This window comes from Gekko japonicus, unplaced genomic scaffold (assembly GCF_001447785.1).
Source record: "Gekko japonicus isolate JY-2015 unplaced genomic scaffold, Gekko_japonicus_V1.1 scaffold145, whole genome shotgun sequence".
NCBI classification, from domain to species: domain Eukaryota; kingdom Metazoa; phylum Chordata; class Lepidosauria; order Squamata; family Gekkonidae; genus Gekko; species Gekko japonicus.
The window spans coordinates 373,618-388,789 of record NW_015173678.1 but is presented as its reverse complement, the minus strand read 5'-3'; the positions used below and the strand labels follow the sequence as shown (position 1 = coordinate 388,789).

General features: G+C 44.5%; 1 protein-coding gene across 1 annotated transcript in view; it reads right to left on the bottom strand.

Annotated features, from left to right (window-relative positions):
* SEMA3A (semaphorin 3A) overlaps positions 1–15,172 on the bottom strand; it is a 397,277-nt gene that overhangs the window by 207,333 nt on the left and 174,772 nt on the right. Inside the window, exon 4 of the mRNA XM_015422974.1 lies at positions 6,452–6,571. Coding sequence (XP_015278460.1) covers positions 6,452–6,571 — 120 coding nt within the window. The remainder of the gene's footprint in view (positions 1–6,451; positions 6,572–15,172) is intronic.

Here is a 15,172-nt window from a genome sequence, read left to right as displayed (position 1 = left end):
CCTTCCACAGCCTGCAGTTCAGCGTCTTAACCACTTGAGCCACCGCAGCTCCAAAACAAACTTTACTGATCACTAAATATGGCATCCTTTAGTTGCTGGATTTGGAACAAACCATTGCTTCTCAAGCAATTTATAATTCTGAGTGCCCATGTTAGGAGATGTGCATTTCAAAATAGCATTTCAAAGAGGACGAATGGCATGACATTAATTTAATGACAGATAGTTTATCTTGTCAAGCACATTCATGCTTTCATATTTCATTGTCAGAAAGACTATCAACCAGTACAGCAGTACCAGACTGCCTCACACACTGTTATTTATTTAATCAAATTTGATACATTATTGTTACAAACCAAACCACGGGAACTTTCATTCCATATTGGAAATTCCTTCTGGTAGCTTCATACTATGATTTTGTATACCTTTCTTCTTTTCTCTCATGCTTAACAGACTCCATGTTTTCATATTTGTGGAGGTTTATTCAAAAGCCCTGCAGATGTATCTAAGCCAGGGGTCCCCAATGTGGCATCCACAGACACCTCTTCTGGTGCTCATCATGTGCTTTTAGAAAGTGGGTAGACACAGGTGGGAGTCCCGCCCAATAGGGCTTCCGATTGGCCACTGTAGATCAATTGGCTGTGAAGATTTTTTAAAAGTTGCTTCGGAAGCAGCTGCTACCACAGCACAGGGATCTTCACTGTATGACTGAAAGTTGGGTGTACACAAGCAAATATTTTTAAACAGTTCACTCATTTTAAAAGGCACCCTGTTAAATAGTGCTTCTGCCTGAAATGTTGAAGAGTTAGTATTATGGTTATGCGTGACCCCATTTCTTAACATGTGGCTGGCTCTGTCTCTTATGGCAGCCATTTTGTGGTTAGTTTCACCTCCTGAGACAGCTATTGTGTAGTTTGTGCCCACCATCCTGTGTCAGAATTCCCAAGGTGATCACAGGCTTTAAAAGTTTGTAGACTTTTATCTAAGCTGTGACTAAGGAAGTATAAATGATTACTTTATTTCCTGTTCCAGTGGATGGTGGAAGGAAAAAAAAGAAGCTGTTGGCACTTCAGCGTTATGTCACTTTGGAGGAAAATACACACATGATGTCACTCCACTGTAGGAATTGCCAGGAACTCTCTATTTTTCTCCCTGGAAGTGATATAATGCCATTTGCCAACAGCACTCCCATCACTGCCCCCCCACAACTCCCACCACTTGCCAGCTACTGGATTGCAACCCTAAGTGCTAGAGATCATTTCTAACCTGTTTTGACAAGAAAAAACAAGATAAGCAAAACTAGTGATGGAATGAAAACAAGGTTCTACAGGGCAGGGCAGGGCTCCCAGGCCCTGTCTCTTTCCCCCCATCACCGCACAGAGTGGTGGTCGGAGAATTTTTTAAAATACTCATTGGGCTGTCAGCATGATATCACTTCCAGTGAAAACACAGAAGTTATGTCAGTATTCTCTAAGAATCACTGAAAACTCAGGGGTTCTGACACAGAGTTTTTAGCAATCCTGAGAAAGGTGTGATGTCAATTTCAGGTTTTCCTGAAGTGATGTCATGTTATCACTGCCACTGCCACATGTCCCCACCCCCAATCTCTCAATGACATGAGTCAACATGCCAAAACCAACACACTTGGCTATTCTACAAGTTGCCACCACGACAGATTAAGAAAATGCTGCTGTGATCATACAAGTTGGGCCTTGACTGAGTCAAGAGCTCTACACATTCCTGGAGATGACTGGGTGGGAACTACCAGGTGTCCGAACCATGCCAATGCATTGTCAGTGTTCACACGTGACACATGGCCGTAACCTCCAAGACACCCTTCCAGCTGACTGTTTAGATTGCGAAGGAATGTAACATAGGAAGTACATGCTTGAGCATATAACTTGCACTTTTGAGTGCTTCTCTAGCCAGGAAAAACTAACACGAGACAACCTTGTTGGGTGCATCTTTTCCAGAAAGGGAACAGGACCAAATCACTTCACCTCTGCTGCCAGCGGAAGGCCGTCTTTGAGAATGCATTTGCAGCTTGTTGGAAGTTGTCCTGTTATGGTAACTGGAACAACTAGTACTGAGAAGAGCACAATGAAAAACCGCTGTCACCTCCAAGGAAACAGGAGCTATATTCCTTCTCCTCAAACAAAATCACTGGGAGAGAATCAGATTCCCATTCAGTTGAAGAACACATGATGTATTTAATTAAACTGTGCATAAATTTGCACATGGATCAAAATAATTTTTGGAAAGAAAAATATATAGTTTACTTTAAGACAATACCTGCATGTCACAACAAGCACTTTTAAAAGAGAGATTCCTTGGAGGCTTTTTGAAAGGAAAGTCTGAAACTCAACAGTGGTATATGATCATAATTTATGCATATATCGTACTACTATAACACACCTGTGTGTTCTCCTTGTCTGTGCCCACACTTGTTTGCTTAGAGTCACACTCCATGACATTCATAGTACAATCCAGTCTGGACCAGATCTATCCAGGACTGCACTGTTAGAAGCCAACATAGAGCAGAGAGAAATCCTCAGAACTGGAGACTGGACAAAACGAATGCCAGAGGCTCAAATTTTTGAAGTAGATTTGCTTCTGGAGCTATGCATTGTTTTCAGGAATTGCACATTTTGCACATGTTTAAAGTCCTGTATTCCTTTATGTATCAGGAAAAAATTGCCACTTGGTTATATTAATTAATGATGAAACATTGCATCCCTCCAGTTCAGACACAACTGACAGTAATGCTTGTCAGAGAGAGTCTTCAGAGCGAGTACAGAACATATAGTGCAGCTGAATCAAGCAGTTCACACTGAGCGTGAAGAGTTACATTACCTTCTCATCCCTAATTTTTCCCTCCCATGCTTTGGCAATCACATGCACACGAGCGTGTTTGCAAACACATTTGTGGGTAATCTTGCATGCATATAAAATTGTGAAAGCTTATAACCTCATATTTGCCATCTATCTGCAAACAGTCTCCTTTGCAGATACCCAGTAATTGATTGACATTTATCTTAAGGAACTAGGTTAATTAATATGTCTACCAATTACAGAGCTAAACATAGGAAACAAAAATCTGTTTAATGTGTTAAGTAGTGACATATCCTCGGGGGGGGGGGTCATGGTCAAAAGACAACTACTAATTTCTTCAAATATAGATTAGAATAAAGCATTCAAGAAAATAAACACAACTACTCTGACCTGGATAGCTCAGGCAAGCCCAACTTTGTCAGATCTTGGAAGCTAAGCAGGGCCAACTCTGGCAAGTAACTAGGAGGAATCCAGGGCTTGGGATGCAGAGGCAGGCTAAGCCACCTCTCTGGAAAACATCCAAGCCGCAGTAGGGGTCACCATGACTTCCAGGCATGCAAGCACATACACGCAAATGCACGCACACACACACAAAAATACCCACCCATCCAGCCAAACTTAAGAAAATAAATGCAACTTACGCTAAACACCTTTCTACTAAAAACTGAATGTTAAATAGTAATATTCAGAGAACACTTGTTTAAAAAGTTAATAGACTTCTGATGAAGAGGAGGAAAAATGATCTCAAGAGTCTTCAAGTCATCACTGCAGGGATATGTTAATCTTCCGCTAGGACTGAATCAGAGTTTTAGATGATCAAGTGTACTCTCCTCAACTTGAATGATGAGGTAATTATTTTTGCAGCAATTTGCAACCCTGTCTGTCAAATCCACAAGGCAGCTTTCCAGTAAATGTGTTTCTAGTATCAGAGTGGGCAAATGTAATATAAGGATCAACTTAAAATCACTTCCATAAATTAAATGTGTGTCTTCTGAGGAAGAAAAAAAATCGAGCAAATCTGTTTTATGGATTTTTAAATGCCCTCAGGGCTCTAAATGCAACAGTCACATTGGGCTTCTTTTTAATATTATGTTTATGTAGTATGTAACATTTTTACATATAATGTAACACTATGAGTCTTCATACACACACACACACATACATACAGGTGCCCACAGCAGCTCCATGCATGTCATGGCTGCCAACTTCTGTAGTCATTGGAGCAGAGTGTATTGTGTGTGCAACATGTGTGCATGGCCACCTACGATCAAGAAACCCCATCCAAAGTCTCAGCAATGTTTCCCAGCCCTCCTTCCTGAGATCTAATGAACTTAGGATTTCCAGGATTTAACTCTTCTTTATGAAAAGCATGTGTCCTAGTATTGAGCAGGTGCCCTTTACACTAAGCACTAACATTGCAAAGTGCTCCTTCATCTGTAAACATTTGGCCAGTTGTTTTCCAGCACCTGAGATCTAAGCCCTCGTTGCAGTTCTGCTGGAGTTAACCTAACCACGTTTTGTAAACCACAGAACATGGACAGCTGAAGTGCAAGGAGCACAACCTATGAAGAACTCTCCTGCCAGAGATCCAGCAAAAACTGTGAGATGTTCAAGAGCACTGTTCCCATCCATGCAATAAGTATTCACATATGAAAAAACAGCTTCCTCTCCAGACAAAAACAGAAACAGTGTGGAAAACTGAGATACATATAGAAGTAGTATGTGATGCCCTAAAAGGGGAGTGGGGAGCCTGTGATTATGTCCTACCCCACAGAGTAGGAAGCGCCCTTAACAGATTTTAGCTGTTTTAACTGTTTTAATGAAGAGGAGGAGGAGATTGGATTTATACCCCGCTCTTCACAACCCAAAGGTGTCTCAGAGCGGCTTACAAACTCCTTCCCCTTCCCCTCCCCACAACAGACACCCTGTGAGGTAGGTGGGGCTGAGAGAACACTTGACAGAAGCTGCACTTTTTTTCAAGAACAGCTCTTATCAGGACTACGGCTTGCCCAAGGTCATCCAGCCAGGTGCAAGTGGAGGAGCGGGGAATCAAAACCGGTTCTCCCAGATTTGAGTCCACGCACTTAACCACTATACCAAACTGAAGAACCTTATGGTTCCGTTTTATGTCTTTTAAAATGTTGTGAGCCACCCTGAACCCCATGTTCCAAAAGAGGGGTAGGGGTGTGCATTTTGGCCTGCTTGAACTGAAAATATACCTGAAAAAACCTTATCCATATTTTTCAAGTATATTTCAACATCCCACATGCATCTGGGATTTTTCAGGAAAACAAAAAAACAACAAAAAAAAAATCCCCCCCCCCAATCCCAGATATAATCAGAAATTACTGGCAAACCGGGGAAAACAGCTGAGTGGCTGGAGCAGATTGTTCCCACCGCTCAGCTGTTTCTGGCCTTTCTTCTGCAGTCCCTTTAAGCAGGTAGTGTTTAAAGGCAACGCTGAAGACAGCCCGCAAAACAGCTGATGGGAGGCACACTCCCCATCAGCTCAGCTGGGGCTCTTTTGTGCTGTTCAACCAAACTGCAGAAGAGAGCCCCATCTGAGCCTGTGGGGAGCATTCTCCCTGCAGGATCAGCTGCTTTGTGGCCTCTGTTGGGCAGTCCAGTTAAAACCAAGCTGCCCGGCAGAGCCGCAGCTGAGCCTGTGGGGAGAGGTGTCCCCGCAGAATCAGTTGTTCTGTGGGCTCTGCTGAGCAGTCCGGTTTAAAGGCACCACCCAAAAAAGCCCCAGCGGAGCTGTCTCTGAGTTGGGTTTTTTTGTGTGGTTTTGCCGCTGCATTTTTCCCTTCTGTACTTTTTGGTTTGGGTCAATTGGACCCCCTAAAATTTGGGATTTTTTTTTTTAAATTCCTGATCCGAATACTTTACTGGTAGAGATCCAGGGTATTTTTTGGAAATCCCGAATTTTTGGGTGGGTCTGTGAAAAAAATTGCACACTCCTAGAGAGAGGTGGGATACAAATCTAAAAAATATAAATAAAATCCTTGAAGGAAAAGGTGTCTGTAGGACAAAGCTGCTGATAATGTGACATGGTTAGACAATGAACTACCAGTTATGAACTGAAGAGGTGAAGGTGAACTGGGAAACACACACAACTCTACTTTTTACCTGCGAATTTAATACTTGTTAGGTAAAGTTTCCAGTGGCTATAGATGCGATCCACCTTGAGTTATAGGATTTTTTAAAGTCCTACTGCAGGAATAAAGACACGATTTTCCACCTCTCCCATTAAAAGAAGACTCTGATGTAATCCCTGTTGGCTGAATTAAATTTTTAAATTAGGGTCAGAGGAGACTGCTGTCCAGACACTTGCACATTCCCAATAAACCGTGCCTTTTTATTGAATACTAATGATGTAAGCCACTTTGGGAGCCAACCACGGCAAAAAAGTGGGTAATAAATAAGACAGACAATCATAATCTCCCCACCCAGATAACACCTCTGCCATCTTCCCCAGACACATGGACTATTCAGGGATGAAACATGATGGATTAATTCAGTACAATGCACTTCAGAAAGGGGGGGGCAGATTATTGATAAATGTACTGAAGATTAAAAAAACAAACAAACAAAATGTGGATTTATGTTGATTCACACTTACCTCAGGATGTCCTCCAACTTCAATGTATGTGCACACTGGATGGAAAGCCCCTGTTCCACAGACATACAAGTGTGTTTGGTTATAAGTCTTAAGCACTTTGATGAAGTTGGCACATTCTTTCTACAGAGTGAAAAATTAATTAAATTAGTGTAAATATTGTACTCATTCCCAGACATGTTGTCTTCCAGACTGCACAGTCACAATTATGTACTTTGTCAAGGCAGCTTCCAATAAAAACATTTCATTTATACATAATGTTTTATTGCATCACTGAATAAATAACACTATTAAAGTAATCAAAAAATGAGCACAGGGATTTACTTAGCTGGCCCCAGTCTGAAATGGCAAGACCTCAAAAAGGAGTTTATCTTTCCAGCCCTAACATAACCACTCCTTTTTCACAAATAGGGTTTATTCTCCACTGCCACCAGCCGGCCACTAGAAGCATTACAGTCTGATGGCCTATAGTCAGACCCTTTGTTCAGATTCAGACTCTGCCACCCTGCAGTTAGGAAGAAATTTTGGAAATCTGAATGGTTAGAGATATGCCTTACTAGGCATTTACTCTTACACTTTGATAAGCATAAGTAATGGTTAGGGTTTACCTGTGGTTCCACAGACCAAATAACTCCAATTTCAGGAAAAGGAAATATTATCTTAAAGTGCATAAGCAATCATCAGATACAACAAGTAAAAGTATGCAGTTGAACCATGAGTAGGTATAAATGGCTATAAAACTTATCTCTATGATATTAAAAAAGAGATAGGTAAAACTATGTTAACGGTTCCAGGTTTGTTGTTCATCTCTGTTCATCTCAGTTCTACATTTTTCTCCATCTGGCTGGTCACCTCTCTTCATACCCTGTGCCAGTGTGTGTCTCCTTCAGAGTCTGACTGAAGCACAAAATAAGTTGCATCTATGCTCATAAACTACCATAGGAAAAATTTGTTTTCAGATGACCTCATATGACTTTACACTTTCAGCTGTGAGTGATGGGGGCGGGGGGAATCAGACAATACACACACATTGGGAAACTGCCTGATGGGGTCCTTTCCTGGTCATTAGAGTGCAAAGCACAGGAAGACCTGGCTCCCCACGACACACAAGAAGAACTGGCACAAAACAAGCCTCTTCTCCTGGCACTGGAGAAGAGCTGGGGAGGGGGAGCTGCTTGCAAAAAAACCAAAGTGGTTCCCCTTCTTCATCAGTAATAGGGTTGCCAGCCACAGCCGGCAACTCGGTGAGAGAAAATGCAGGGCAGGAATAGCCACACTGGCGTTGTGTCAATGTACAATGTGAGTTCCGGTCACAAACTGGAAGTGATGGCATTGTTTCAGGGTGACACCCCCTTTTCCCTCCCCCCCCAGCAGCCTGTGGAGTGGCAGCAAGGAACTGGAGGCAACTGCCTTAACAAGTAGGCCTCTTGCTGCTTGGGAGTACCACCATCATGTGGAAACAAAAGAATCACTAGTGTGTCCCTTTAACATGGATGATCAACAGTTGAGAAGACATCTGAGATCACAATCCTATGCATTTTTTAAGAAGATACTAATACTAACAAGACACAAATTACAATCTGTGAACATTTAAATTTAGCCCAAAGTTACATGCAGCATATGGTAATTTTCCCACAAATTGATTAGGGACAATACGAAACACATTCTTGGCCTTCCATCCTAAATTAATTTTGTCATTAACCTAGATCTCCTGATTTTCCACTACCACTCCATTACAGCAGAAGAGGTAGACTTTTCCCTAAACTACAATAACTATGTATATATCTAATTCTCAACCGTCCCCTCTGCATGCGGATACTTATTTCCACAGATACGGGGCACAAGGTCCCCCAGCAGCTTTTTCTACAGACTCAGGGGACTCTCTGGGTCTGCAGAAAAAAATCCAAAAAAGGGGGGGGGAACCCTCAACCTTTAGGGACAGTTGAATCCCTTGAATACCTTTTGAAATAGCCTCCACAGGGATCTACTCCAGACCCCACTGCATCAATAGTGAGAGATAGCCGGAAAGAGAGAGAGACAGAGAGGAGAGTAAGCAAAAGCAAGACTGGGGTGCTCTGATCAGGAAAGATAACTCCTGCAGTATGAGTGGCTACATAGCAGGCCAGGCCTAGGATTGCCCACTCCAGGTTTTGAAATTCCTGAAGATTCTGTGGTGAAGTCTGAGTACAAAATTTGGGAAGGGGAGAGGCCTCAGCTGGATATGCCACAGAGTCCGCCCATTTTCTCCAGAAGGACAGATCTCTGTTGTCTGGAGTTCAGTTGTAATTCTGAGGGATCTCCAGGTCTCACCTGGTCACTGGTAAACCTAGGCATAGCAGCACCCTCTGGATGCCTTGATACCACCTGACTCTCATGATTCAACTAGGCCTGGCTGTATGCTACTGTTCAACAGCAGCCACTCTATGAAAGTCAGTGTAGTATAATGGCCAGAGCTTCAGAGTAGGTTTTCAAGACCCAGGTTTAGAACCCCATCTTGCTGTGGAAGCTCACTGGATGATTTGGGACCAGTCGCACACTTTCAGCCTAACCTACATCATAGAGTTGTTGTGTGGATAAAAAGGAGGGGAGAATAATGTCAACTGCTTTAGTCCCCACTGTGTAGAAAGACCATAGTTTTCCTCAGTAGAAGTTGCAGGGGGAAAGAATCATAGAATCGCAGAGTTGAAAGGGGGCATACAGGCCATCTAGTCCAACCCCTTGCTCAATGCAGGGTCAATCTAGAGCATCCCTGACAAGTGTTCGTCCAGCTGCTGCTGAAAGACTGCCAGGGAGCAGTGAAATGAATGCTTGTCAGATGGAAAGCTGAAGACAGAGGGGCCGATAAAGGTAGGTTGGCTGTTGGGTGGGAAGGAGATAGGGATGCCAACTCCATGTTGGGAAATTCCTGGATATTTGAGGGGTGGAGCCTGGGGATCGTGGGGATTGAGGCAGGGAGGGACTTTAGACAGATATAATGCCATAGACTGCACCCTCCAAAGTGGTTACTTCCTCCAGGGGAACGAATGTTGATAACCTCCAGGTGATGGCTGGCAACATCCCAGAATTACAACTGATCTCCAGATGACAGAGATCAGTTCCCCTGGAGAAAATGGCTGCTTTGAAGGGTGGAATTTATGGTATTATACCTGCTGAGGTCACTTCCAAGTTCAAACCTCACCCTCCCAAGATTCCATGCCCAAATCTCCAGGAATTTCCCAACGTGGAGCTGGCAACCTTAGAGGAACTGATCTCTGTATTTGGACAATCCATTGTGACTTCTGGAGAGCTGCTGCTCCCACTGCTGCTGTGGAAGGGAGTATGTGGGAGGCCAGGAGTGTGACAGGGGCAGAAAGACTACTTCCCAAGCCACCACTCAGGCCTGCCAGCAACTGAAAGAATCTGGTTCATTGAAGTGGGAAGAATGTTGTGTGTTAATTCACGGATTAGAATTGCTGACGTGTAAATTAATGGTATTTACGAAGCACACTTAGAAAAAGCTGTTATGTGAAACGGTATGATATGCAATTCCCATTGTGTGTATGCATATATTTTTATAATGTGATGAAGAAATACGATTCACTACAGAATAGTAAGCTAAATATATTTTCATAATATAACATCACGGTTGTTTTTGTTATTGTTAGCAACTGATAGACCAGCAGGGCTGGGGCTTACACAGCCAACACCTGGAAAACATGGGGGGCTGCAGAAGAATGGCACTGGTCTCACGGGGACCCACAGACCCCACCCTGGCTGGCCCGATGGATACAGGGTGGGACTTCCAAGGCCCCAAAGCAGAAGCCATCCACAGGCTGTGTGAGGGAACAAGGGAGGAGGGAAGGGAAAACTTTCCCTTACCCTCAGACCAAGTGAGGGAACAAGGGAGAAGGGAAAGGAAAACAATGCAGACATTCAAAGAACTGTGAGATTTACAGTTAAATCATCCAGGAATACACCAAGACAACATGGAAACAAAATAAAAGCATCCCTGCTTTGCATACATTCTGTGTACTATACTGATTGGGACTCATCTCGAGGAGTATATACATTTAGTGACTGCGAATCCTACACTGCAATTACAAGTTAAAACAAGCCACAACACATTGTGCAACGTTTTGTTGTGGGTCCCCTTTTGTATATATCTAATTCCCAACAGTTCCCTATGTGCGGATACTTATTTCCACAGATAGGGGGCATACTTACCCCAAACAAGTTTTTCTGCAAACTTGGGTGACCCCCTAGGTTTGCAGAAAAATCTGGAAACTTAAAAAAAAAACATTGGGGGGCTTAAATTCCCTTAAAACAAAGGAGTGTTATCTGTGCATGTGCAGATAACACTACTCCATTGGAGCAGCGGGAGGGGGGAGGCACTTCAGGCAGGTGATGGCTGGCGGGTGAAGTGAGGAAAGTGGGAGGGCAGAGCAGCAGCCAGGAAGAGCCACAGCCATCACATTACCTGGAGAGGAGTCCTCAAATTCTGCCAGTTCCTACAAGCATTGCTGCCGTAGGCAGCATCTACCACAGCTCTCTACCTTGCAAGCACAGGCAAGTGCAGCGATGGTGAGGGCAGGATAAATGGTGGTGTGGCGGGAAAGAGGAATGACTACCTACCCTGCCATCAGAAGAGGAGCTGTACCCACCATGGAGATTAGCCCCTGCTCAGCCTGCCCTGCCTTGGCATACTAATATTGGCATTCAGGAATATCGGGAAATACTGATATTTTTCTGGTTCAATAACCCGAACCCGAAAAATACTGATTTTTTGTGTGTGCATACCCCTAGGCTCCACCCCATGAGGCTAAACCAATATACACAAATACACACAAATATCACAGGGGAAACAGACTGTTCCATGGTAATCTCTTTGCAATAAACATACCACAGTTAACCTTGCATTCCAAAAGATGCAATGAGATTTTCATTTGCTAGCCTGTCTGTTGCAAGGGGCACTATCTTACCAAACTCTTTACCTGCCCTGCTGTCTTCAGTTCTTTTCACTGGAAAGGGCAGAGACTGAGTCCAGAGCCTTCTACCACTCAGCTGTAGCCTCTCTTCCTTTTAGAGATGTTACATATTGCACCTTCAGTCTCATCTATGTTCTTCTCTCGTTCCCAAAGACTGAAATCCATAATAATTCCACAAAGGTGAAAGAAGCATATTTGACCAAGCATGATTCCTAGTCAGCTTCTTAAATAGTGACTTGCAATCCTCCTGCATTTCTGAAATCCAGGAGGTGACAAGCAGCATTAAGTGGTAAGTAAACTGGCCCCTCAGGCTAAATTCTTCCCTCAATCACTTTAGATTTACACAGAGTCCCTCTGTTAATATCAACAGATTTTGTCCAGATTAAGACTAAAACCATTGACAGCACAACAGGTTTCCACCACCTGCTCTTTTAAATGTTTCTCTCATCTAGCACAGCTCCTTTTAACTATGGACTACAGAAATTAAAGAGCTAATGAAACACTATTAAGGGCTACTAAGACCAATAAACTTTCAACTATGAACTGTATTTACCACTGAAAGGTTCCATTCCAGCTACAATTACTAAAATAGCTTTCCTACGTTTTACAGCTGTTTTAAAAGAGCCTTTAAACTTTGTTCTATTAGGTTCCTTCTTATATTACATGACCCAAAAATGTAAACAAGAGGACATTAAATTGTAATAAATACCATCAAAACGATGGTAAAGATTTTACCACCAAGAAAAAGAGTTCAAAGTGAAGTTTTCTTCTTTTTCTGTTCATTACAATAAAATTTAATGGGCACAGTTCTGCAAAAGTTAGTTGTAATTGAGGACTAGACTTTACCCTACCCCATGCATTTTCCTAAACTGAAATGACCCCAGGGGTGCTATTTGTGGGGCTGTAACCATACTGATGAGCATTACACTTCCACAGTGGAGCAAATAGCACCCCAGGCCCTAGGCTTGCCAAGTCCCCCCGGGGGGTGGGGAAACCCCCGCCCCAGAGGCCCATTCCCCGCCGGCGGCTGATCGGGCCCCGGGGGGAACCCCACCCCCAAAGTACGTGACGTGCACATCACCCAGAAGTGACGCGACCATGCCGGGCACGCTGGGGGCGGGGCCACAGTCATCCGAGGGAAAACTCTATGGTTTTCCCTCGGATGGTTGTGGCCCCGCCCCCAGCATGCCCGGTGTGATTGCATCACTTCCAGGTGACGTGGTTGCGGCACGCGTGTGCGCACTCCAGGAATGAGCCGGGAGTCCCCCGCTGCAGCAACAGGTAGGACTTGGCAATCCTACCAGGGCCACTTCAGGTCTAAACCCCTTTGTTCCATGTACCATGGCTCCAACTTGATTTGTGCATGTGTTGAGCTAGGAAACACAGAACTTTGTGACATAGCTTCCCAGATGACCCAGATATGTCCCTGGAGAAAACATGACATGCAGTTAGGCCCATACTTCCAAGGAAGCATACATATGACCAGAGCCGGCCTGTCATAGACAATTTTTAGGCAGTGGCCTAGGGTGGCCTTGGAAGGGGGCACCACTCTGACCCCAGAAGGGTGCATTTTAAATCTAAATGGCTGCCCACGCACTCCTCTCGTCGCGCCCCACCACTGGGAGATGGGTTGCGAGAGGTTCCCTGCCTCCCTCAGATGGGTGCATTTTAAAACTAAATGGCTGCCCGGATCTTTCTGGGCCTGCCGGCTGCTGAAATCTCTCTCTGTTCTACACACTCACGCCCGCAAAAACCAGCTGCTTTGAAAACAGACCTTCTCCCTGGCTGGCATTGCATTTTGTCATTTTCTCCCTTTTTTGCTCCGAGTTTCGGCGGTGGGTGGCCGGGATGGACTGCAGCAGGGCAGTGAAGGCGGGAGCCTGCTTGGACTCTCTTGACAGCTTTCGCCTCCCCCCAAAAAAACTCTTGCAGATCTTTCCGGCAGGGCTCCTGGACGCCAGTCTTCGGTGTTTATTTTTTTTTGCAACAGAACAAAGTTTGAGTCCAGTGGCACCATGAAGACCAACGGAGTTTTATTCCGGGCATATGCTTTCATGGTGTCGAGAAACAGACTCATTTTATGATTTATATCTGCTACACACAACAAATGGACTGTGCACACACTTGTATGCCATGAGCCTAGAGAAAACTGTTTGGAATTACCTACTGTGAGACAGAATTCACATAGGAAACACTTGCCTGCATTTTATGTTAATGTAGCTTGCACACATTCAGCTCAGAGAGGATCATGGGAAGAAGAAGCACATGTTAGCCATTGTTAGCAGAAAACGACAACCCAGAGAAGAAGATCCCCCATTATTGCAAAGATGAGATGCCACGTAGAGCATGGACTTGCTCTGCATCTGTATAGCAGTTTCCTGTTGACGGTACCCAGGGGTCATTTCCTGCAGGAGCGCACAGGAGCGGAGCTCCGGCAGTAAAGAGCCAGGGGGCGGGCACATGCAACAAGCCCCACCCTCTGCTCCCAGCAGCCCTCAGTCAGTGCAAGATGCAGCCAGGTAAGCTGCAGAGCCCCCCCTCGGCCCCCCAGTCCAAAACAGTCCAGTGGCACCTTTAAGACCAAGTTTTATTCAGGTACAAGCTCTCCCTCCTCTGCGAGGACAAATCTGCACCCCCCCCCAATAGCTAGCAATCCAAAACAGTCCAGTGGAGCCTGAGCGGTGGGTGTTGCCTTCTGACACACTTCCGGTGATGTCAGGGGGTGTGGCATATGCAAATAAGTTATGCTAATGTGCTCCTGCACCTCTTTTTCTACAAAATGACCCCTGACTGTACCAAACTGGCCTGGGAAAGCCAAGATTCATTTGTACTTCAAAGAAGAAACAGGAAGAAGCGACTTCACACCTAGCCAAATGGTATTTCATGAGATAGAGCCCAACCCATAGGAACACCTGCCCCTTTCTACATTCACCAATCAGGTAGTTCATGGGATGGACTTGTGAGTAGGTGGGACTACAGCTTGGCAAGGTGCCACCCACCTGGAGATCCGACTATATAACACAAGGACCATGCTTTAAGAGCTGGGCCAGCCACATTCCACCATCAACGCAAGACCATGATTCAGGCTGGCCACACATCCTCCTACCCCCTCCCCTCTTCCCTGCTTTAAAACCTCTTCGTCTTTACTGGATCTCTTTGGGATGTGCAGCCAAAGACATCCATAGACACACACACTAGGTAGCTGGTTCTGGCAGTGTGAATTAGTAACTACCCCTGAGAACCCTTATCCTCCACTTTTTCCATTGCAACAAGACAGGACTCCTGGAAGCAGGCGAGTATAAACCGAAATATACCTACCTACCTCCAAGTAATTAAGAAACTATTTTTATATTCTTTCTGTAACTCTAAAGGAACCTTGAGTGTATGTGAATTGAGAGACTGATTATTTTGTATGTATGTGTGAACTCGAAATCCTTCAGTAAAAAGATTATTTTGTTTTGGAAAAACACCCGTGTGGTCTCCATTACTGGGTCTCTATCGGTAGACACAACCTTGGTATAGTTGGCCAGCACTCACATTAAAATATAGTTAGCCTCTGCTGTAGATAAAGCAGCTGCAGGAGCCTCCTGATTCCCTGCCCGAGAATGCAACTGAACCCCTGACACCGGGTAAAAACTGGACTTGGATCCTCGGCCAAATTGGCGCCCTTTCTCTCCAGCAGTTCCCCTTCCTTCCTTCCTTCCTTCCTTCCTTCCTTCCTTCCTTCCTTCCTTCCTTCCTTCCTTCCTTCCTTCCTTCC